General features: G+C 37.6%; 1 protein-coding gene across 3 annotated transcripts in view; it reads right to left on the reverse strand.

The window, feature by feature from the left end:
* PPP3CA (protein phosphatase 3 catalytic subunit alpha) overlaps positions 1-23,526 on the reverse strand; it is a 105,449-nt gene that overhangs the window by 41,800 nt on the left and 40,123 nt on the right. For 2 of the 3 annotated variants that reach the window (XM_031553119.1, XM_031553120.1), the window contains exons 2-5: positions 13,426-13,550; positions 5,774-5,885; positions 4,685-4,830; positions 2,269-2,408 (exon numbers count right to left, since the gene is read on the reverse strand). In XM_031553119.1, coding sequence (XP_031408979.1) covers positions 2,269-2,408; positions 4,685-4,830; positions 5,774-5,885; positions 13,426-13,550 — 523 coding nt within the window. Of the gene's footprint in view, positions 1-2,268; positions 2,409-4,684; positions 4,831-5,773; positions 5,886-13,425; positions 13,555-15,442; positions 15,449-17,687; positions 17,693-23,526 lie in introns of those variants that run through there. The other variant, XM_019614815.2, reaches the window with a different exon arrangement.

Genomic DNA, 23,526 nt, shown 5'->3' on the forward strand with positions numbered 1-23,526 from the left:
TTTTCCCCCAGGAATTACAATTTCGTAAACAATGAATGAAATTCAGAGCAATTACATACTTCTTTTAAGAGTAACACTTGCTTTTATATAATCTCAGGCAAAGGTGACTCCAAGCTGGCCATTTGCTAGAGTCATTATACAGCTCCATCTCCCCACCCCCACATTATCTCACAAGTAGGTATCTTGCAAATATTTCATCTTTTCCTGAATATGCACTTTTCTGTTTATGAAATACATTTTCAGGAGAAAAACTGATGTATATTATTGAGGAATTTCATGGTAATTTTGAGAAATAGAGCTCTGGAAAACCCTAAAATCTAAAGGTTGTTCCATAAAAGTACAAACCAGCATCTAAGCACAAGGCATATCCACAAGGCTTTCTACCCTTTTTAAGAGAGGTTCATGAAAGGAAACTGCTATTACTCATTGTTTGTAGGAATGGTGCTTGGAACTCCTAGGAATTCATCAGCGTTCAGTGTTGTTCAAAGGAAGAGGAATGATTTTAGCCCTCAGAGTCATAAGCCCATTTCTTCCCAGATCAATTGTTTGCAACAGTTTGACACCTTCTTTCATAATGAGACCAAACACACAAATTGAGCACATTCCAGACTGTATTGATCTGGAGGCTGTGGTATTACTTATCCACAAAAGGTGTGTGCTGACAGCACAGGCTGCAGCACAAATGCTTTGTTCTCAGTCCATCCCATGCTGGAGCAATTGCAGCTCAAAGAAAGGACTAGGAAGACTAATTTTTCAAAGTCAAACCATCATTTACCTTTCTGTTGATGTCAAAAAAATCAACTAGACGGTTGATTTTAGCACCTCTGTCTCCCAGTTACTGGTAGAAGCCACTGATTAATTCTCGACATTTTATTAAAGAGTTCAGGATCAGTTACATTCTGGTTGAGGTTTTCTAAGTTTTCTAAGACAATTAAAAAAGCTGGATTTTTCACTCCTGCTGAGCTCTTCTGGAAAACTTAAGACTTGTATGTCACTTTACTTCTCATTCTGTCACTCACCCTCCTGGCTCTGCTAGTTCCACTGCCCTATTTTCCTTATAAGCTTGCCTGAATCACAGTAACAACAAAGAACAGAGAAAAGTTCCTCAAAATCCCCATGGTTTACAATGTAATCACCACCACCTTTCATAAGGTAACACAGAACCTTCCTATTCTGGAAAGAGAAGGAAAGTAAGAAGAAAAGCAGCATCTGGTAGATTCTTCACCACCAGCACAAGCACACCTACAGGGTGTCCTCTGCCTCATGGCCACAGGACTCTAGAAACCAAGAAACCTACCACTAGAAGTGGAGAAAGGCCACAGCCTTTCCAGTCAGACAGAACTGAGAAAAGAGAAAAAGGAGCTGCTGTTCGTTTGTGTCTCCCTGGGTGCTGCTGAAGGGCATCTCCCCAGCACCTAAGGAAAGGCACTTCTTCAGTGTATGGGAGAGAATCTTCTGATGCTTTACGCTGGTAGGGAGGCAAAAAAGCCATGCTTAAAGGACAGAATTAGAGAATAACTATGAAGCAGAAAGAGAACACTCTTTAAAAAGTCTGAAATCAGCCCACAGATTTGTTTTCAATATGCTTCTATTTTTATTATTTAGGTGCGACACTACTGCTACTTTTCAGAAATATTCTCACTGTTGTATTTTAATAACACATAAATATATGGAAATAACTTCAGTGATTAATTAAGAGTTTAAGAGATGCCTTTGCATCCAAGTCCATACATGTTTCTGCAAGAACATTATAGGCCTACATTTCAACCGTTAGCAAGTTCTATTTAACCAATTCTGTTCAAAGTCCAGTGAGAAGAACTAATTCCAAAAGTGAGCAGAAGTTCGATAAACCTGGGGTATAAAAGTGCCTGTGTGGAAAAATCTATTTTTACTGACCCTGCAGAACAACAGCATCAAAATAAATTTCTAGTTTTCAAACTAGAAATGCAGTTACCTACACTTAAACAAACAAACAAACAAACAACTGCTCACACTCATTTCCTAGCTTACAAGAACAAAAATAAGCTAAACACACAGGCTTCGGTGAATAAAAATAAGGCATTTAGGTTTTCCCAGTTGTGGGGAAAAAGCAAGATAAATAAACCAAAGATGAAGTTATCAGAAAGCAAGGCAAGACTGCAGAAAGAATTGCCCACCCTCTTCTCAATCCAGTTATCAAAGAAGTGCCACAAACATCAAACAAACATATCACCAAACCAGAACGAGATCATACACAGAAACCCATACAATCAAAGAAGTAATGTTCACCTGTAGAAGTACGAGCATCCCCTGACTGTGTTGTGAGTGAAGTGTTCCTGAGTCTTCTCATTTCCAAAGTCCTCCAATGGATCTGACCAGAGGATGTCACACATAGGTCCATATGCAGGTGGTTCCTTGAATCGATCTAACTAAGGAAAATAGGAGAGAAAGAAATACTAATTTCTTTCAACTACGTATCACAGAAATACTGATGAAAAGTTATTATTTTTCATTCCATAGGTTGCCAAAAGAACATCCCAAACAAACTACTTTACAGCTCTGGATGCTCTCAGCTTTAAAGTACTAGGATTTTGAGAAACAGTAAAATGGTTCTTGCTAACACTGATGAAGAGAAGTAATAAATATAATCAAAAAATGAAACATCGTATGTGAATTTTGTGTGCGTTTTTAATTTTTTTTCTGCTGTTATTTACATGTTGTTCTAGTGGCAAATAAAGATGGTATTTCCGTATTTTGTGATTTTTCAAAAATATCATGGCACTCGATTCACGTGCGTGAGGCACTACAAGAAAAAGATACAACACTTATTTTAAAACAAATTCCCATTTTTATTTCAATATATATTTAGGAAAAATACAAGGCAACATTCAGAACATAGCACTGGAACAGGCTGCTCGGGGAGGTTGTGGATTTTCCTTCTCTGGAGATATTCAAGATACACATGGATGCCTTCCTGGACAGCCTGCTGTAGGGGCCCTGCTTTGCAGGGGGGTTGAACTTGTTGATCTCTAGAGGTCCTTCCCAGCTCCTACAATTCTGTAGTTCTGTGATTCTCTACATTATAGAATCTTGCCATATTTCTACTCTTTCCATAAACCCAGTCCTAATTAACTAGCTAAAAATTTGCTTCTATCTGATCTCTGGTATTAAAAACTACAGCCATATAGAATCATGTTGTAAGTAAGATTATAACAAATAGGGAAATATTAAAAAGCAGTAAAAAAAAACTTCCTCTGTAAGCATCCTTTAACATAAAAACTGCCCTTGTTGAGTGTAAAAATCAAGCAGCAGTCCAAAACCTTCTCTGCTCTCTCCATAAAGATCAAATAATGCTAATAACTAACTTAAAAAAAAAAAAGTAATTTTCTGGAAGAAAAAAGTGGTCTAACATGTTTGCAATGAGTGAAAAAGTCTTACTGAGACCTCCATAAATTTAAATTTACCTTTGCACCCTCCTAATGAAATATTCATAGCATACCTAAACTTCCAACTTATTTCAACTCTCTAGGTAATTAATGTTTTTGTAACTATAATTCATTTTAATTAAATAAAAATTCATAAATACACAAAATCAATTTCTGCTGACTGCCAAAGATGAATAAACCTCTACTGGGGGGAAGGGGAGGAAGAAATGATGACAATGACTTTAAGCTAGAACCTCACCCTCAACAATTTTGCTCTGCCACTGCATTGTTGCAAAACCAGCCAGATATTTAGGCTTTCTTTAGCTTAAAGAGATAGTGAACCTTTACCTCAGAAACAAAGCTTTACAGTCAGTAATTTTTAAAAGTGCAGTTAGTATCTCCATTTAACTGTATTTAAATCAAAACATGTCATTACTGGTTCAAGTATTATATTTTAAACCATATAAATATCTCACCAGGTTATAAATTAACCTCAGAATACAATTCATCTTTAAAACTCAGAAGTATATACCCATACTTGCACATTTCAAACTGTACGCAAGAAATAGAAATCTTGACTGCTGGAAACACTACAGATGAATGGATCAAATATTTTTTTTTAGAAATATCAACTGAGATCTCTTTTTCCAAAACATCTGAATAAAAAATCTTTGAAAATGTGCAATAACACGAGTACTTAAAGAAACTGACGGCGTCTACGTGGGGCTCAGTAAGTTGGAGCTTCTGCTGTACTCTTGTATTATGAGAAGTTTCTTAATAGTTTTGACTATACTCACAGCTATTATATTACAATATCACAACTTCTGTTATACACCTTAAGTATCATGAATTTTTTTCTAGAACTGCCTTTTTTTCTTTTCTCCAAGAAAGAGCAGAATGCTATTATGTTGCAAGGAACCATCAGGTAGTATGTTTACAATGTGCTAACAGATCTTTCTTACACAAAACTAATGCTTTGTGTTCATTTGCTCCTATATACTTACTCACCTAAAAATTAGTTTTTCAGAACACAAAGATGATTAAGTTCTGTGCGTTGTTGGATGTTGGTGATTTCTTCACCTCAGTAAAACAACATAGCACTAATTACAGCAATTCCTTTTATGCTCTATTGAAAAAGACCTTTAAAAGGCGATAAGGTCAATGTGAATATCAAAATGACATACAAGCATCTTACATGAAAGAAAGCAAGAAAGGATTCACATTCTGTTTGTCAGTGATTAACTGTTCACTCATTAGACCTGAGCACTACTCATACTTACTTTTCTGATGTCATCTAGGGTGTTGATCTCTGGAGACAAGCCACCATGTACACACAGGAACTGTTGATTCATCAGAGCTGCCAAGGGAAGGCAGTCAAAGGCATCCATGCAGGCATCATATACTCGTTCTGAATATTTGATTTTACCTTTTAAAGATTAAAATGATAAAAGAAAGTGCCATCAACACTTGAAAGGAAAACAGAAATTAGAATGCTACTTAATGCCTTAATCTTGCTGTCACTACTCTCCTGTACTGAGGACTGCACTAAAGCTTGCTTTGTGTAAAAAAAGTCTTTAGAGTTATTGTTATTAATTGGAGGAAAAGTTCTTTATTCTCTAGTTAAGGTGAAAAATTCTGCAAAGTTTATTATTTTTCTCCAAAATACTGTAAATAAACATTTTATATTCTATTATTGTCTGCCATGAAATCTATATAACAAGCCTTAATAAAGTTTGCTGAATGATAATCAGCTACTACATTTTCACTCGAAGCTCTCAAAGTAATCAGAAGCTCAGTCCCTTATAATTAATTATCTACAGAAATACCATTATGAAATGAATGGGGTGGTACAATGAAGCTGAAATGTTAATTTACCAATACAGATATTAAAGTCAGCAAACCATGAAGCCTTCAAGCCAATTAACATTTCCTTTATACTCACTGCTAAAGAGGCAACACAGACTTATGGCAATAGCTTCAGTTTACAACCACAGGAAAAAAATGTTTAATTACTCAAGTAAAGGTCTACATCTAATGAGTTTCTGTGTGTCACTGCATCCCTTCTTGCAACAAAGAAAATAATTCCCTCAAAAAGAGTGTCAGACTACTTACAAGGTAAATGTGAACATGCCATGTTTCTAAGCAGCATTAGCTCTGAGTCTAATCCCCTCTCTCCACCACTGAAACACCCTCCCCAGGCCCTCCAGGATGACTGCCCTCTCAGGGAGCATGGATGACACATTAACGTTACATATAGTAAACTTTAAAAGTACCTTAAAAATTATTGATATAAAAAAAGTATCAAATAGCAAAATAACAATCTGGAGCTGTTGAATAGGGAGTTAAGAAAAGTTAGAAGGTACACTTACATTCTTGCTTAAATGTGAAATACTCTGTTAAATGTCTACATTCATGATTCCCACGAAGTAAAAACAGTGTTTTGGGGTAAAGGATTTTCAAGGCCCACAAGTACAGCACACACTGAAAAGCAGAAACAAGAATTCATAATTCAAAAAGAGAAACAGAATTCATAATCCATTATGAAATTCAATCACTGTTTCCATCCAGAGGAAAAAGCAAAAACAAAAAAAACAACAACAACAAAAAACAAGCAAGCAAAAGTACTACTTATGTGAAACATTTACTTTCAACAGTTAAATGTCACCGTTCACAGATACATTTCAAACATTTCTCTGTACTTCAATCAGGACTGGTAGAAGCTACTGTCAGTATTCTGTAACGCAGTTGCTTGCATTGGGTAAATCCCTGTTCAGCCTTCACTTGCGACAGCTTTCAAGAAGCAGTGTCGTGCATCCCTAAAATACCACAAGTGTGCTCCACCTGGAAGGTCATACAGAAATCTGCAGTGGAAACAATTTCACAGAAAGATCTGCATTTCCTGATTGAAGAAAGAGTTGCCATAGAACAATTTAACCCACACTTCAGGAAATACCTTAGCTTCCAGTACTACATAATTTCTGTAACCTCTTGTAACGAGCACTTGCTTATTATTCACTTAACCCTGTTCTGTGCAAGTGATCGAGAAAAAAATCTGCCAAGCCCTTGCATTAAATGAAGTTACTCCAAAGCTTCAGAAAAGCCTTTTGTTTACCAGAAGATTTCTATTTGAGAGAATAATTCTTCAAAGCCTGGTTTTAAAACAAATAAGACTTGAAGCAGCTAGTCTCTGCTCAGACCTCCAGAGTCCACCTAAATAAATAGCTATGTTGAGCCAAAACTGGCATGGCAACGTAGCTCTTGACAGATGAGCAAATTTGCAACTTTCTTGGAATATTTGTTGCCTGCACATGATGGCCCTGGCTTCCAGGAGAGCTGATGGACGTGTGGCCATCCTATGTCACTCCAGGAGAGTTCACCGTTCAGTCTTCCCAATGCTGCCGAGGCAAGCAGCTTGCTGTTGGGAAAAATGCTGCAGGGGCTGTGATGGCCTTAGGAAACATGAGTTATGAAAACGGTCTGAACAGTTTCTCCTCCAACCCTTCCTTTCTTAAACATCCACTAACTGCAGATTTGTTGTACAAGACATAAAAGGTATCTTTTGCGATTGCAGCTGTCCACTAATACCCCCTTCATTCTGCCAGGGGAATTTATTTACCTTAATAACAAAAAGCTTGGAAACTCAATGTACCTCTAATAGTGGTTTCTGCTTAGCACAAAACCATAACTTTTGTCAGTTCAATGCCTTTAAGTGTGTACAGTATGAATTCTCTGCTACAATTCAGAATGTCTTGATAAAAAGAAACAGAAAATTTATGGTAATCATATCTGAACATTTTGATTTCTGCTCTCATTTGCTAAACAGTCATCATCTCAAACAAAAAAAAATGCGACATTTTTCTATTTGTGCTAAGACTCACACTCTCTACAGATAATTATATAGCAGCAGGAGTTTTACAATACTGCACTTTATGTTGAATTTATTACGCGTAAACATCTAGATGCTGTCTGGACTCCCTAATTTGTTTGTTTATTCTGAGGCTTTATAGGCAAGTTAAGAAGTAGTGAAGTTACAGGCAGGACTTGAAAATTCAGTCTTCCCATTTGGGAAAACAAGGAAGAGTTTCCTGAGCTCATATCACTTTCTCCATCTACTGGACCGCATTGCCACCCCAGGCAGCGAGAAGAGATGGCCCAATGCCAGAACACTGCAGTGACATCACCCAGATGGAAATTAGAACATTAGGTCACAGGAGTTAATGGCCTCAAGGTGTAGGTTTAGATGGGTGTTAGGAAGCATTTTGTCACATAAAGGGTGGTTGAGCAATGGAATGTGTTGTCCAGGGCAGTGGACATCCCATCCCTGGAGAAATTTAAGAGATGCATGAGCAATGTTCTTTAGTGCCATGCCAAGTGGTGGGGTTCAGTAGGCGTTGATGGTTGGGCTTTATGATCGTATAGGTCTTTTCCAACCTAGATTGTTCTATGAAGTATGTTCTGTGGCCCAAAACAATGAGGAGGAGTCCCCTAGGGAAGGTTTTCTGAAGTATGTACAGGGAGAAAAGACTTGGCTTTGAGGATTTCACTTTGCTGGGGAAGGAAGCCTGGACTCCTCCATGTCACCAGCAGAATTCTCTAAATCTGATAATAACTGTTAGGTTTCATCATTATTCCAAGGACCCCTGGAACACTCAACTTCTTTTAACTTATTACTTAATGCAAAAAATTGATGTAAATGCTGTGAGACAAGATGACTAAAATGATGCCTCCATTCATACATGAAAAGTTCCAACTTTTAAGAAGTTATATTGAAGCTACCCTAGAGCTTCTAGTTCTGCCAAAATCACTTTATAATTTGGGAAAGTACAATGACTAGTGGAAAGATTAAGTGCTTTATTAAGAAATAGAGTGGCTTAGGTTTTCTTTTAAAGCTTTACATTCTCATAAAGCCCCGGTAAAATTGAAGTGAGCACAGGATACTTAAAATATCATCCAGGTCTAGAAAGCTAGGCAAATAAGGAAAACTAAGTCTTATCTTTTAATTTTTTTGGAGTGTTTGTTAATTGCTTATGCATAGATCACTTATATTTGCTTAATCATACTCTTATTCTTCCATGTTTTCTTTGAAACATTCAAGAGAACCAGACAGAAAAGGGGAAATCAAGGCAGTCCAGGGTGTTCTGCATTTCCAAGCCACTATTCAAGTAACGTAATCCCAGCATTCAAGTTTTTGTAGTTTTCAGTGCTGTCATACTTAAGGCTTTTTTTGTTTAGATAATTCCTTTATTTTTTTCTCTTTTCTGTTTAGGAGTCCAGTAACATACTGTTATAATAAACAAGAACTAATTAGCAGATTTTTCTTTCAAACTAAACAAATATGAGGTGGCATCCTCATCATCAGGAAGAAAAGGTTTGTGCAATTAAATGTTGTGTAAGTCAAAGATGCACATTTTCAAATTGGACAAGGGATTTAATTCCTTTGTCATATGCTGAATTGGGGCTTTCTTACACTTTGATACCTCCTCACCTTCTGAAAAGGGAGAACAAAAGCCCCAAACCTCTTGCATGAATCTCATATTAAGCACTCAAAGTAATGATGAAAAACAGTCACCATTGCTGCTAATGATAGCACAGCCCTCTGCCTCCTGTATACTCCTTTGACAAGTGTGCACAGCCAATTCTGTGAAAGCTGAAGATCACTGTTAGCTCTGTGGCTCTATACGAATAACAGAAAATGAACTCTACAAATGACTGATGCCACTGTGCACTCCCCCAGCAGATGAAGTTCAGTGTGAATAAACATAAGATAATTCATACCAGAAAAGATAACTTGAGCCATGCATTACAAAGGTCTCTACTGCTCTGTGAACTGTAATGTTTAGCACAGCTCCTTCACTCTAACACATATCTCCTCTAAATACAAAAATTGCATACTTTAACTGCACTGCAACAATTACACCATTGCAGGAGCTAGTACAGATGCAGTTTTCAAAAATTGAATAATTAACAGAAACAACATATTTTTGCACACATAATTGCATTTGCACTACTAGTACAACCATTTTCAGACACAGACACATCACGTCTGTAACCAAAACAATCCAGTGATGCAAATCCATTTCTGAGTTCCCATTTCTTGAGGACAAGGAAGAAAGCATTACACACCACTGAAAATAAGAAAAGATTGCACTGACTTCACTGCAACCAGTTTTGCATTTATTTCCCACCCTTCCTCTTCTTTTCTCCAGCTTTCGGGGCATAAATGATGATCTCTTCTCTTAAGGCTCAGCTGGTAAACAGACAGTAAGGCAGTACAACCAGACCTTCAGTGTAAACTTACAGTCTTTATGCCAGTGAAAGATGCTTTTCTAATTGATGTAAGATCAGATAGTCAAATTCTTCAGACTCTCTGCAAACACCTCACTTTTTTCTTGCTAGAAATACAACAAAAGCAGTTTCTCCATTTTGGAATTTCAGTCTCTGTGTTTGGGAAATGAAGAAGTATGCACATTTTCAGTTCTGTTCGTTTTGTTTAATTCAACTAATCTCAATAGTTTGCTCTGTCAAAACTGATCAAATGCATCTCATGATATTCAATTCAAATTTAAGCCTGTGTGCTTTTATGTGGGACTGGGCAGGAAGAGAATTCCAACAGTTAATATTAATGCATAACATTAATGCATTATATTTGGTATTTACCGTGGTGGTTGTTTTTCAAACATCAATAAAAAGCAGTCTACATGCATACTCTACACTGCATCAGTCACATCTGACTTTCAAAATAGCCTTCAGATTCAGGTAAAGATCAGATATTCTTCCTTACAACTCATTCCAGCAGACCCACATATAAGCTAACTATGCTTTGGATTTAGAAATAAAAATAACTTAAAAATTACTGTAAAATATTTATTTTATCCATGATCATAAGCTAGTCTGAAAAGGAAAGCTGAAAGGTTTCTACTCTGGAGTCAAAACCCTGGAACAGTGGAACAGTGCACAAGCAGTCTGGAAAGGTTATCAGCTACAGAGCTGAGGAAGCAAGTGCACCACATCAGATACTGCAGCTTGCAGAAGTCTGTTATTCTAAGTGAAGAAATGCTCAGCTCTGCCAGAAGACCAAGTGGAAAAGACAGTACAGCTAAAGGATAAAGATTTGGTCTGTGCCAAGAAAGCTCCTCTCATTCTAGTTAGGGTTTTTTTGGTTTGTTTTTTTTTGTGGTAGCCATTATAATTGCTTTACTAGTCTCTCTCCCTGTAACAACTTAATTAGAAGTAATCTTACAGGCTAAAATGCTCTCTTCAAGCAATGCTACTAACTCTGCCTGGAAAAAACAGAGCACACGCATGAAGGACTGAACCTTGTATCAAAAGCTCTGTGCAGCAAGAACTGTCATTTCTGCTGAGTGCCTTACGCAAACACTTTTCTCTTTTTCCCTCTGCATTATCAAATGCTTTCCACCTACCTAATGCAATTTCTTCTTCTGTTCTTCATGATAATAGCTTGCATTATATAGTACCTTTCATCCAGAAGAATCCCAAACGCTTTCCAGCCCACAGACAGGGATTATCTCGCCCACTGCCAGAACTCAGTTAGGTCTAGGCTCAATGGTGTCACTTTTACGCTAGATATTGCACAGCAACTGAAGGGGATTTTAAAAAGCTTGTATTACTTGTGATTAGTACCTTGGACCACCTACTTAATTATTTTGGAAAGACCCCAGAACTGCAGTTGTTTCATGTCATCTATGCTGGCAGAAAAGGGAGCCAACAGACAGAATAAAGAGTGTGGGGTATAAGTGTGGTGGAAATATGCATTGCGCCACAGTAGGACCGTTTTTCCACTAGGACCTGTAAGCCAGCACGAAGTCCTGGCAAGGGCTGGGGCCTGCTAAATGTGCTCAGGACCCCTTTTCCACAAAGCATCCCCCAGCCTGCCAAAGCACATTCCTCCTGTTTTCCTTTCCTTGTCAGTACTTATTCTGTTAAGTTCATGCCTGAATGCATAGCTGTAAATCCAAATACAGTTATGAAACAGTATGCCTTTTCTTTCAGAGGCATTCTTTAATCAAGGTGACAGGTGGAGAGAATCAGTTATGCACCAAAAAAGTAGTAATCTGAGAACCCTACATACAAAAAGGAATAATGTAAGTGACAGTTCAGATATTTCCTTTGTGCTGATAGAAGCCAGCACAGCTACCAGTGAAAAAGCAGTGTTCCAGAATGGAAAATCTAAATGCAGAATGTAGTATATGTATGTGCAGATTGCTAAATGAATTATTTTGAGGGGCCTATTCCCCACCCATAAGCTATTTTGCTTTTATATGACTTGCTCATCTTTATTCAGTAATAGCTCTGCAATAAATTCTGGCAAACTGTCGGACAGGCACTTGAAAACTGAAGCAGATCATTTGCCCTATCTCTTGTATTAAAAACATATAAAGAAATGAAAACAAAACTCAAATCTTCCAGATGCAACTTGGCACAGTCCAAGTCTTCAGGAGATATGAATGAGGCTGGCACATCTGAAAAAATGGCAGCTCAAGATTCAGCTGCACAGTAGAATGAATCTATGAAGCCCCCTTCCACATTCTCAGCCTTCCCCCAGCAGCCCACAGTGAAGGGTTGACCCACAGCTGACCACGGATCTGAGATGGGATAAAGAAAACACACATAGCTCAAAAGAAAGCAGGAAGCTTTGACTTCAGTGTAAGACTAATCCTGGTTATATTCATGATTTACAATAGGTGGACAAAAACCTTGCAGATCTTGAGTTTTTAGAGCTCTTGCACTTGGAACAGTGTTTTTCTATGTGTAGAATGTTTCACCTCCAAAGACTGTTAGCTTTAAAGTAAGTTTTAAAATCAGCCAATAAAGCAGAAGCAGTTTTATAGAACCTTATTTTTAAGACAATTCATACTATAAAAACAGAACTGGCAAGACAATGCACTGATCCATTTTACAAACACATAAGTAATTTAGCAGTTTGAAACTATGCTTTTTATATTGATAAGACAGAAGTGCACTAAGATGTGCTTTGCAAAATGAAACATCAGTGCATGCTGCCACCTTATCAACAGGTACATAACCATGTATCACAGGAACAACATGGCTTTTAACATAATTGGTATTTTCTTTCATTGTGGGAGGGAAGTTCAAGTCCAAATTTTACAGAGAAAATACTTGAGCTGTAACTCAAAAGCCGTTACAAGGCTTTCTGACTGGTTCATTCAGTGACCAGATCATCTATGATCAGACGAATGTATCTAGATCAGATTTTATTTGACAATTGAGCACCTCAACTGTCAGTTTGCAAAACCAAAAAGCAAAACAAACAAATTCAGTTTCTCTCGAGAGCACTGCAGCAATGCACTTATGCCCGGTATTTGACTTTCTTCTTATAAAAGATTTGGATGGGACTTTGGACAGGACACTGTTTCCTTCAAGGACTTTCCTTCACAAGACCACTAAAGATACTGTAATTTGACCTACACATTCCACATCCTGTGTCTGCACAAGGTCTCAGAACCTTCAGCAGGTCACATGTACATCACTGCTCCGTGGATTCAAGTGCTAAATCAAGAGCCAGAGATCATGTGCCGTGCAACCTGTACCTAAACAGAAGTCAATCTTCCCAGCACGATGTGTTATCCGCTTACTTTTGTTCTCTCTCTCCTGATCTAGTCCTTTCATTTCATAACTCAGAAAAAAACATCAGGAAGTCCAACTATGCTGTCAGTTACTCATTTAATTCCTCTATCTCTTTCCTAACAGTTCATGTGTATTCACTCTGTTTAACTTCTGCAAGCTGCAGAGCAGACTGCCTTCTGTGCTGTCTTAGAAGAGTCACTAGAAGTACCAAGGGCTGTTCTTCATCAGCTTTTCAGCACAGATACAGTGGGATTTGGCTGGACGTCACCCCAGTGACAGGTAACACAGACCTCTTTTGCTCATGGTGGTATCTGCAAAGAGCCTCAGCATTCCTGAACTCGTTAAATTAGTATGCCAAATACATACAACAATCTGCAAGCAGATTTTCAGTCAAAAACAGAAATAAGAAACTTACTTCAATGCTGAAGTACCCTCTATCCACGTAGTCCCCCAGGAAGAGATACCGTGTATTGGCAGGAGAACCTCCCACTTCAAACAGTTTCATCAAGTCAAAGAATTGGCCATGGATGTCTCCACAAACTGAAAGAAAAAAAAGAGTAATATTCAGTGTAACCATGTTATAATCATCTTAGGCACCCACATTCTGAGGTCAGTCTTTCGTAAGAAATGCATTATGACAATATTGTGCATGGTTCTCTAATTAAGTGATCACTGAAAACTGGCAGTTCAGCAAAAGGTGTTTTTTAAGGACCTGCATCCACCTAAGCGTGCAAAAGGTGACCAACTAATGAAAGTAGAGCTATCAAGTGAATCTGACCTACATTTATTTTCACATTTCTGTCCATTTCTTCTGACCCAACAGAACACAAAACACCTGTGATGGCAAAAAGATGAGCAAAGGATGGTCTGAAGAGAAAACATGATCAAGCGAGGTTACTTTCTCTTTCACCATCATACCTATGCTTGTCTCAAGTTCAGATGACCATGACTAGCCTTTCTACAAAAGGAGAAGCATGCCAGTCCTGTGTATGCTGATGCTGCAACTGACAAATTTTGGACTTCTTTAGAATTGGAAGAAACCATAGAAGAAGATGGCCTATTTGATTTTCTAAAGCATGTCTTCAACAAGACGATACTGATTTTTCACACTTTCACCCTTACCACTTTATTTAACCTTTTATGATTAAGAATTGTTTCACTTTATTGTGATAAAGTCAATCTAACAAGCTCTAAAAAGAACAGCTCCCAAAAACAACACCAGACAGCAGAGATGATGTGCAGCCCAGGCTAAACGGGGATGGCTCTTGGTACATCTTAGACTTAACAGATTGGCTCTGCTATCTTGTGAAACTTCAGCTTTCCCCAACTGGTGGATGATTTTAAACATCTTCAGGAAGGAAGGAGACGCTTCTGCAGTCTCCCATGGAAGCTTAATTAACAATGCTGTGTCAAAATCTGGTTAGTTTTGCTTTGTTTTGTTTCCTCTAACCAAGGGAGATGGGGAAAAAAAAACCCAACCAAACACCCAACTTAGGGTCAAGTCCAGGCCTTTTCAGGCAACATGCTTTGACAAAGAAAACAAAGAAAACCTTTCAGCCTCAAGGCCTGAAAACGAAAGAGATAAGAGTTGGAAGGACAACGTCTGCAGCTCTGTCTTCCACAAGAGCAGTCTGATAACATCTGTCAAACACAGCCGTCAGCAGGACAATATCCATACCAATTTTAGGCTGGTCCTGTTTAAATGTTTTCTCCAATGCTACTCTATTTCCAAAGTGAACAACAAATTGTGGTAACAAACCTGTTTGTTTATCACTGACTTTTTGGATTTTCACAAGCTTCTAATGCAAAGCAGCTTCTCCAATGCACAGGCCTCTGGCAAAGGCAAAGAAGCCTGCATGAATTCAATGCTCCCCATTTTTTATGAGGGCTGCTCATATAAAATAGGAGTAATACCTCCTATTTTATTTTGTTGTTATGTCAGAGGCAGACAACAATAGAGGCTGAACCTTCCCAGCAATATCCCGTACACTTTGTTACTGTGCAACAGATGGCAGCAGAGGGACAGTCGCACAAAATGGCATCTGATGTAGGAGAGCATATGAAGCAAAGGTGTGTCACTGAATTCCTCCATGCAGAAAAAGCTGCACTCACTGACATTCATTGACACTTGCTGAAGCCTAAAGAGTGGATGTGAGCACACTGAGGCAGTGGGTGGTGCGTTTCAGCAGTGGTGGCAGAGACAGGAAAGACAAGCCACATTCCAGATGGCCAAGCACAGCTGTCACACCACAAAATGAAGAGCACCTCGATCAGCTCCCCCACGTGAATCAGCTAGTGATGGTGACTATGATGAAAAATAGTGTTCTGTAGCTGAGAATGTGCTCCATCAAATGGTGTTATTGTGCTCCTTGTATCTGTTGTAGTTTCCATGGGCATAAATAGGAGGCATTACTTTCAAAGCACCCTATGTAGACTGGCTCTCCCTTCAGCAACTCAAAAGTTCTGATTTGCAGACTGGAAGGGTGATAACAAGGAGGTTGAATAAACCAGGTGACAAAGATGGACCTTATCTTGTATCAGGAACACAACTTATTTGCTGCTAACAGTAAAGTCAGTAGATTTCAGATATTCTCCTTCAAGTAACAGTTAGAGCTTTTGTTGTCAAGTGGTATTCTCATTTGAATTTTTTAAAATCTGGAAGTCAGTACAAAGGTTTTGTTCCATCACAGATTAGTATACCTCAAATTCATCTCATGCCCTGAAAAGCTAAAGTCATATCTCCCCATAAATAAAAAAGGACTAAACAGAGTAACAGTTGCAACACCAAATCCAACAAACTGGCTGTGCAAGATCCTTATACTTTGTCTTTCACTGCAGCTCAGTGTCACATTACACTGTTTACGTATAGTACTTCCCCCTGAACGTCTAAGTTAACAATAGGATCACTGTGACATGGACACACCATGCAAAACCTAACTAAACAAAATTAACAAAACACATAAAAAGCACTGATCTTGCAGTCACTGCTTTCATAAATGTTTATGTGAAATTGGTGGCAATTTATGAGTGCTGGTTAGCTGAGCAGCTTTCTGTAACAACAGTTTTTTCCCCACTAAATAGTATACAGTACTGTTATCATTGCTGCATTATATTGTATAATCTCTTTTTCCAAGTTGATTTTTCCTCATGAGTTTTAGATGACAGCCTTCATGTTGAAGTCATCAACTGATAGAATTTCTGGCTAAGAATAACAAGTGCAAACATTTACACAAAATAAACACAATTTAAACCCTCTAGTAGCATAAAAACACTCTTATTTCTCTAAAAATAAAATTATATTTGTGTACGCCAAAGGAAAAATGTTTTTATCATGTTTTTGGCTTGAACAAATTCATCTACCAAAATCAGGCACGTTGCTCAACTGCACTCCTCTGCACGGACACTGTGGGAAGATGGAAGACACGTGATGTGTTGATGGCCAGGCAATCTGCTTGCCCAGCCTCCAGCAGCAAGCTTTCCCTTACATAACTGTGCAGTTCTCCTAATTATCGCCCGCCCCCATTTGCTGCAACTGTAAAAAGCCTGAAGTTGAACAAAATTGAAAGACTTGAAAGGGATTTAACTTTTGCTCTTTCACAAAAACACCAAGAAACCAACTTGATATTTATTTCTTTGTGATTGGACATGTAAACAAATAGACACCATGACAGAGAAACCAAGGGGTTGAAAGGCTTTCTTCAAGTAGCTGCATGTTCACGAGTTTGTTGGAAGTCAGAAAAGCGGAGCACAAGCCAGTAAAGGAGGACATAAATAACAACAGAGTGTTGCAATCCCATGACTCGTAAAATCCCAAACTGGACTGGAGAGTTAATAGCTGATGGAAACTCTAGGCATTTTACACAGAGCAGCCTATTCTTCCATACTTGAGAGTAGATTCAGAAATATATATAGAAGAACAAAAGAGAAAGCTAGAAAGCCCTCAAGTCAAATCTTGCCAAGCAATTATAGCAGTTCCAAAATAGGAGTGTAACGTCAGCAGGTAAAAGCAGTGGGCACAAGAGAAGATGCTCAAAATTGAGAGTTAATAATGGGATTTAATTTGCACAGTCAAATCCCAGAATTCCTACTAAAAGATCACAATGTTACATATAGGTAATTCAATCAGCATTTTGCTTTGGAATAGCACAAAATATCTTAAGGATACCACTTCCCAGGTTTGAGCACGCAGACCTGAAACATCCTTTCAGCATTAAGTCTGCATCTTCCGATGGATGGTCTTATTCAGAAATAAATTATGGAGAAATGTGCTAAGAACCATACACGGTAACTCCACCCATTGTTTGAAATTAACTGATTTTAGAGCTACAGTTTTGCCTTCTTTCTTTTCCACCAGTAAACCCTTACTAATATAATACCTGGAAGATTTCCCAGGCAGCTGAATCAATGCTTCATCTTTCATTTGGTGAGGACAGAATTGTATTTCCATTCATGAGGGCAGAAGCATCCATCAGTCACTGCTCTGCTATGTCCCTTCATGTCTCAGAGCTTCTGATCACTCTCAGTGTTGAAATACAGTCTCACAAACAGCCCACAGCATACCACACCTGCTTTACACTGCACTAAGTTCAACACCTTCCCCCTTCATGTTACAGATGAAAATTTTGAAAGGACGGTACTTGCTGTAGTTCATGCTTACTCTTAAACAAGCATTGCCACTGCATCTATGGATCCTTTTCATTTTGCTGAAAACTTCCCTTTGCATACTCATGAATGCTCTCTCTTTAGACACTGGAATACCTGCGAGTGAACCACGTATTCAGCAAAATATTTAACTTTTTTCCCTTAAATGGTAACAAAATAAAACCTCTCCAACACACAGCAAAAGCAGGAAATTCAATTCTTAATTAACATCTCAGTTAAAAGCAGCTGTGTTTGTACGAAACAAATTCTTCAAGAAGAGCACTGCATGGTATGTCATGTATTAGGATTACACATAGAATCTACAAGGTTGGAAAAGACCTCTAAGATCATGTAGTCAAACCACCAACCCATCACCACCATGCTCACTGAACCATGTCCCTACGGGCCGCATCTAGATGTTTCCTGAACACCTCATCAGCTTATAATGAGATCTGATAGCTTTTTGTCCCCCCCGCTTCCCCAAAAAATGAGCTGGTTAATTTATCTAGTGCTTTACAACTTTCTTTGTAACTTTCAATTTCCACCTGCAAAACAGCATTTTTTCTAACAATACAACGTGTCCTCTGATTTACCAATTTATCAATTCAGGCACGAAGCTCATTAACCATCAGTCTGTACAACTTGATATGCTGATAATGTCTATCTACTTAACCTTTCATGACAGTAAGCCCACAGGTGGCCTACACGCTACGTAAAGAAAACTTTTAAATTGTTTTACACTGAATTCACTGATGCAGTGAGGTTTAAGAAATGCTGTTTATTTATGGACTCATTAGATATTCATCTTTGTTGAGGAAGTTTTCGCAGAAAAAACAGTACTCCCTAAAGATTCAAACTGGCAGGTCTTCCCATTCTATTACTGGCACTTTCTCCTACTTGTTTAAATAGGTCTGTTCATACACAACACCATCTTGCACTACAGGATTAGAAATATCCCAGTGAAACTGTGCATAAAGTACCATTTTATATGAAAGTGGAAATTGGATATAGAGGAGAAAAGGGACTTTTTTCCTTAAGAAATTGTCATCCTAATGAATTTATGTTTCAGATGGCTTCAGAGAGGATGCACGTCTGAATTATGTCAGTGAAAAAACAATAGTGAACAAAATCCAGTAAGTGCAAGCTGTACAAGCAGAGAAAGAAGCCCAAAGCTTAGCACCAGTAATGCCATCATATTTAGAGAATATCATATCATATTTAGAGAAGGCAAAGTGGCAGAACAGTGATCTAGATTGTGTTGGTTATCAGCACAAATAAGACAGATATCTTAATTCAAGTAAGAAAAAGCTCTTCACTGTGTATAAACTCCATCCACAGAATATTCAGAGTGGTTTCTGACTACAGAGATTAAGAGCATAATGTTTATTTATAATGCGTTGAACACAATTCAAAAATTTTCTTTTGCGGAATTTTGGAAATGCTGTACTTATTTTCACATTTATCATGTAAATATTTAATTGCTGTTACATAATGGCCTGATATTAAGATACTATTAATGTTTCTGATGAATTTACATACCATGTACTACACGATTATGCCCCTCTCTTCAAATATCACTGGGGATTAGCAGCAGATATGCAACAAACCATCACCAGCATCAGAAGCAACATATGCAAACTCGTATGTTTATGCTAATTAACAATAATGAAACAAAGGCATTGCTTAAAAACTTGTTCTTTCCACTCAGTAAGCTTGAATGTCTGCACAGAGCTCAGAGATCATGCTTCAGGAAAGAAGCATGCAATATTTGAAATCCAAAGAAAGGAAAACACCCTATTGAATTACACTGCAGAATGCAGACTGTAAACTGCAAAGGGGTTTTCTTTGTACACTGTTTAAAAATGTTTAGCTGCTTATAATTCCACTACTTAGCACATGCTTCCAAGAGCTAATCTTTGGGCTTGGAGGAACTTCATTTCCAAGTGTACATGTTTCTGAGAAACATGCACAGCAGAACAAAATAAAATACCAGATTTATTCCATGCAATTCTTTTCATTGCAAAAAAATTGACTGATTTTTCCTTACTTTTTAAAGAACAAGGAGGAAGGAGAAGTATAAAATAAAGGAAGGAATTCCTGCTCACTAAAGCACTGCTCAACATAAACCCAGTGGTTAAGCTATATATTTTGCTTTACAGTCATGGAATGCTTAAAGAACTCGCAGACTTATTCAAATTAAAGTCAGAAGCATTTAAACAGCTCACTAGGTAATGTATAATCCTAAGAAAACATCTGCTAGACTTGACACAGTGAGCTTTCACAGAAATGTTTGTTACACTAAGCGTGTTGAACAACACCGCTCTGTATTTCCAAAAGAAGAATGATCTCATTCATATTCATACCTGGTTATCTAACACGATTATAACAGACTTTCACCTATCTTTTTCTTTCAATCATTGCATGCAAATTGATGAGTTTATTATAGCAGGGTAGAATTGGCATTAATAAAACTGCAATTAAATATTTTTAAAAACAGGTCTGCCTCACCAAAGATAAAGCTGGGAACTATTAGACCCTACAGGTGCAGCAAAGGAAATAGCAAATGCATCACCAGTGTCACATTTGACAATGCTGTTTGTTGCAGTCTTTACTTCTTTTGAACTGAGCAAAAGGAAGTGTGCCTTGGAAAAAGCTGATTTCTGTGTAGCACAGGAGGAAGCTATTCTGTATTCTGTTCTGTGAACAACTGAAACGTTGGTGTCTACAAAGATTAGCCCACGCTCATTCCTGGTAACAGGAGTTAGTTTTCTCCCACCCCTCTCTCTTGAAGGCTTGAACAAATTAATGACACTTGATTTGAGAAGACAGAGTGAAAAAAGAATGATGAAGGGAAACAGTGCATCAGAAAAGACCTTCAGGACAGCTGCCATTAATATTCCCTGGGGACAGAGGAAGCAAAAACCTGACATGCCAGCAACAAACATCATGCCTATAAAAATATCTTCAGCAAGAAGTTTTTTTTTCAAAAGCAAACAAACAAACAAAAACAACTCCACAAAACTACTTTTCCACTTGCATTATAAAATAAAAATAAATATATAAAGGCCAAGTACACAAAACAAATAAATAAAGGCCAGAACACAAAGCTGGAAAGCAGAGACTCACCATAAACAGCAGGTCTCAGGAAACTGCCTCCACCAACTGCAGTAAAACAGTTGCTACAACATCTGCATTTTTCAGGAGAATAAGCACGTCTCACAGCAGTAGGGTAGGCAACAGAGACTTTCAATTCCAGGTCAAAGAACACAGCAGAACAGTACTAGAAAATGGGTGGCAATCTATTCATTTATATTTCCCTCTCTGTATTTTTATTAGAAAAAACTATGAGGAAAGGACTTCTCATCACTTATACACCAGAAGATTCTGAATTAGGCGATGGAGAGAAACAAAAAAGACAGTATTCACTTCCACGTGCATCACAGACCAACTGAATCTTCCCCTGCCACCCTCCAAGTTCAACAGTGCCTCTGAGAACCTTCCACAGCCAATGGAAAAGCACCAATGCTGCCATCATCTTTGTCTGATGCTCCTTCAGTATCTATGAGCAATTTTTATTCCACAAATAACCTCATCAAAGGAATCACTTATGAGGAAAATATTTCACTGAGAAGGCAAGAATAGAGGGGGAACAACACAACACAACATTGCTTCACCCAAGTATCTACTCACCAGAAATCTTCTTGATAGAGAAGGAAGTCCTGCACAAGAAGCAGGCACAGACTGGCTTTATGCACAGTGCTGCCAAGTAAACTTTGGGCTGATGAAAGAAAGCAGAAGCTCAGATGTGCACAGTTCTAATGGAAATACAATCACTCTCAAAAGGTTGAGGGAAAAAAAATAAATCATTGCTGTGTTTTATTCTGGAAATGTATTATTTTTGTAAGTATATTTTTGACAATATTACAGCTTAGGTTGTAATATTGTCAAGCAAGTAACATAGAGGTTTGTTATGAGAATTCTTCAACGTTGCCTCTGTCTTGCTAATCTCATTGAAGAAACTCCAATACTCTGTTTTAAAACATTTTTCCAGATTCACCAATTTATCATTAGAAGTAATTTGTAGTTTTCCTTCACAATATAATGTGATTTTTGTTGTTGTTGTTGATGATTTAACTAAATTTTTAGGACTGAGTTTCTTCCCAGTGAATACTTCTCTCAGAGGCATGAGTCCTAACCCCGATAAAGCCAAAACAAAAGGCACCACCATTTCATGGGTATAGCAGTGATTACATAAAAGTGCAAACAAATCCTCCATCTCCACAAGACCATGCAATGATTAGTATGATTGCTTTTTTTTTTTTACTGTATAATTCTAAAGCATTATTTCCCTAATAGATGGCAAACTAATAATCTTTAGGAATCAATTATTTAACATAAGTGTCCAACATGCTAGATTTGTTTCTATTGTGTTTTTATGTTTTAATAGATAAATAAAAATATTTATATAAGATAAAAAAGATTTCTTCTCCTTCACTCAGTGCAGCCTAGGCAAGCCCAAACACTCATGATTTACAAGATTTTTTTTAGGTAGCAGCACATCGCAGTTCAACATATAGATTCCTTGCTCCTAAAACTAAATGCAAAAATTTGATGTTCAACGTTGAGTTGTAATATGTATTTTCCATTTTACCTGAGAATGCCATGTGTTGTCACTGTTTCTTTGTTCTGTGCCATCAGACATGTACTTACGCTCTATCCCACCTCTGACGACGTTTTATTAAGAATGAAAAGCAATGTTCTGTGACAAAAGGCAACCTCCTCCCTTCAGCACAACAGTTTGTCTTATCTATGGGAGGTTAGCATTTGCTTGACATGAACAAAGGCATTTATTACCTTTGGAACTATAGTACACTGCCCGTGTTTTGCAGGAACGGCTATTAAAGGAAAATAAAAATAGCATTTCTCAAATTTCTGGGCTCTTAATAAGCAACTCACAGTACTGATACGGATCCTTATATGCACTCTGACAGGCAGAAGCAGCAGAATTAATTCAAAGGAGTTCTAGGAAATTCATCATTTTGATTTAATGGTCTATATTCAGAAGCCATGAGAGAAAAGAGCAGGCAGTGAACACATACAGAGCTTTAATCTCAGTTTTTACATCCATGGTTTCAATGGGCTTGAGCTATTATTTCATTCTAACCTCTCTGTAGAGTTCAGGTCTTCATATGCTAAGTAGCATCCAAGAGGCAGTCGAGACAGTGACTACAAAGAGTTAAGGAAAGCAAATAATTCACAAGTTTCCAATTTCTAACTCAAGCCACAGAAGATGGCTTTTCAAAATTACGGAAGCCAAACTCAACAGCCAAACTCTTATACAGCACTCAAGTAAAATTAACTATTTGTTAACGGTATAATATAATGACATTATCCAGGAGGTACTAGTGTTGTAAGGGGAAATCTAATTCTTAGTGAAAAATGATTAACCTTTGAAAAAAAGAGAAAGCTCTTCACAGTAATTTCTATCCTGCTAAAAGCTCATTTTACAATTAGTGCAAAGAAGAGTTGACCACATTAATTTCCTCTTGCTGAAAATGTATCCTTAAAACATGATCAAGAGTAGGTGGAAAATGCATATGCTGATACTAAATCAACATGACTATGTTAAAAGGTTGCTTTGTTTCCAAAAGCTAACACCATTTAAAAAAAGAGATGTCACACTATGCAGACTGGTATAAGTATGGACAAAATTACACAAATAGATTTGAAACTGGTGAAGTAAAAAATTATGTAATAGCTGCATAAAACCTTATTATTATGGCTTTTCTGAAATCTTCTTTGAAAACAAGTTACACAGAAGAAAAACATTTTCTTAAATATATCAGTGAAGAAAATTAGCCCATAAAACACTGCT

This window comes from Meleagris gallopavo, chromosome 4 (assembly GCF_000146605.3).
Source record: "Meleagris gallopavo isolate NT-WF06-2002-E0010 breed Aviagen turkey brand Nicholas breeding stock chromosome 4, Turkey_5.1, whole genome shotgun sequence".
Lineage (NCBI taxonomy): Eukaryota > Metazoa > Chordata > Aves > Galliformes > Phasianidae > Meleagris > Meleagris gallopavo.